General features: G+C 33.9%; 1 protein-coding gene across 1 annotated transcript; it reads right to left on the minus strand.

Annotated features, from left to right (window-relative positions):
• Window positions 1-685: 685 nt before the first annotated feature.
• On the minus strand, window positions 686-1,466 carry LOC133313941 (MFP1 attachment factor 1-like). The gene has a single exon (XM_061515366.1). The coding sequence runs from the start codon at window positions 1,378-1,380 to the stop codon at window positions 886-888; it is 495 nt and encodes a 164-aa protein (XP_061371350.1). The 5' UTR covers window positions 1,381-1,466; the 3' UTR covers window positions 686-885.
• Between the last annotated feature and the right edge of the window lie 931 nt (window positions 1,467-2,397).

Genomic DNA, 2,397 nt, shown 5'->3' on the forward strand with positions numbered 1-2,397 from the left:
ATTTCTGAAGTCTTTTCAAATTTCTATTCAAGGAGGATGAGTCTACCCATTTCCAAACCCATGCTATGTATTGTCCTTTTTAATTGATACGGCATTTCAGTGTAAAATTAAACCCCGATCTACATCACACATGCTTTCATGTAATCAGTCACAAGAATTTAGAATATGAGCCAGTGGTAACTCCAATTTGCAAGAAAATTATTTTAGCATAAATAAAACATTCGAAATGGATTACTCTCAGGGTGCTGTATAAATACTCATCTACATTCCATCATTAGTATATCTAAGACACTAATTAGAATAAAGAAGAAAAGACCAACTTATTTTTTACTAATCTCCTTAGTCCTTCACATTCCGTTTACTTACCAAACAATGGAACCAAAACTTTCCTCCATTCCATCAGAAAATATCCAATAAAATGCATGGCATCCCATTCCATTTCATCCCACCATATTAGATATCCAAGCAAAGCCTAATCTAACCAACATCATGGTAACCAAATCATCAACAAATAGTTACAATGACTTGCAGGTGTACAAAATCAGGGAAGCTCCGAAGCTCTAGTATAAGATTCAGCAAACGCAACGCCACAACATGTGAATGGATGAATTAGTTAAAAAATAAATAAAATTGGAAGCAACAAGAATCATGTATACAAGACAGAGATACACGCACACGGTGGATAGGAGCAAATGAATTGCATAAAGACGAGTTGAACATAAACAAGGCAAATTAAAACAACCTGAGATGTTCAAAGGAAGAATATATAACCAAGATAGGTGGCGCAAGAAATAAACAAAGTTCTACGGATAGATCATCATATTATAAAATATTAAAATATATTCCCTCAACAAGGACACCCTAACATACTATAATCTCCAAGGATCAGGTATCGGACTCCTCGGCGGCAGGGACGTCCTCTGCGGCGGGGGAAGTGGAAGGAGGAACCTCAGGGATAGGAGTCTGATCGACACCGTTATCCACGGCAGACGAACCTGTGGTAGCTCTGGCCTTAACGGTATCAAGCATCCGCTTGCTGATCTCCTTGGAATATACCTGGAGGATCTCGATGCCGTCATTGTCGGAAGCGAAGGAGAGGCCGGCGGCGGAGAAAGCCTCATCCTCGATCTGGCGTGCAGCGGCGGAGGCTTCGTCGGGGGCCATTATCCCGTAGCGCTTGGAGAGGACGGAAGGAGTAGATAGGGTTTCGATTAAGCGATGGATGACGGCGTCGCGGGTGCGCTGAGTGGGAGGCCATATGCTGAAGGAGAAGCCGCCGGGACCGAGTTTGGTGGTGGCAGGTTGGTCTTGGTTGTTCTGTAGCTGTGGAGCGGAGTCTTGCTCCGATGGGTTTGCGGGTGCGCTTTCCGGGTCGGACATTTTGAGAAGCCAAAGGTATTGAGATAGATAGGAATTGTTTCGTAAACACTGCTGTACAAGCCTGTGCTGTCAGAAATCAGAATTAGTAATGTGTATATCGGAATTTTTTCTGGGCCAGGAAACGGAAAGGACTTATTGAAAATTATTTATAATTTTAAATGATATAAAATTATGTCATTTTAATAGAGATAGATAAAAAATATATTTTTTATTTAAAATTTAAATTAAAAAAAATCATTCACTTTTTCTTCTGTGATTTTTATTTTTTGTGTCAATTTTTTTTTAAAATGACATAACTTATTTTCTTTAGAAGGATAAACATCAAAACCATTACTTAATTAGTTGGTTAATTAATTTTGATTAGAATTTTTTTTATTTGATCAATATGTACTTTCAAAAATTAATCCTCGGAGTTCAAATTCAAATCGTGTTATTTTTCATAATTGTACTTAATTACAAAGTAAATAAAAAATACTTAAAATAAATTTTTTTTTAAAAAAAATTGTATACGGAATATTATATTTATAAATTATTTTATTTTACAGCATAAAAACTAAAGAAAAAATGTTTATCTTTTTTAAAGATATAATTTTATGTTATTTTAAATCTTAACCGTTGATTTTCATCAATTAATAATTAAGATTTAAGATTTTTATTGTGAATTATTAATTAATTAATAAGTTTGATACAATAAATTCTAAGTGTTAACTGATGCAAATCCATAGTTAAAATTTAAAATGACATAAAATTATATCTTTTAAAAATAAAAAATTTTCAAAAACTAAATTAGTATTCAAAGCTTCTAAAATACTAATTTGATGTTATAAATTAGTAAATTGAGTTGGGACTTGGAAGCGTCAATCTAGTAAATTGACCAGAGTGGTGACGGGTCCCGTTGTAAATAACAAATTTTGACATAATATATATATTTGTATCCTCTTATTTTTAAGCTGCAAGCTACTTATAAAATAAAGTTAAAAAAAAAAAAGCTTAAAAAAAGAAGTTGTGTTGTCTGAA

The sequence above is a fragment of the Gastrolobium bilobum genome, unplaced genomic scaffold (genome assembly GCF_033153095.1).
Source record: "Gastrolobium bilobum isolate Gb01-03AN ecotype WA unplaced genomic scaffold, APGP_CSIRO_Gbil_v1 utg436, whole genome shotgun sequence".
NCBI classification, from domain to species: Eukaryota; Viridiplantae; Streptophyta; class Magnoliopsida; order Fabales; family Fabaceae; genus Gastrolobium; species Gastrolobium bilobum.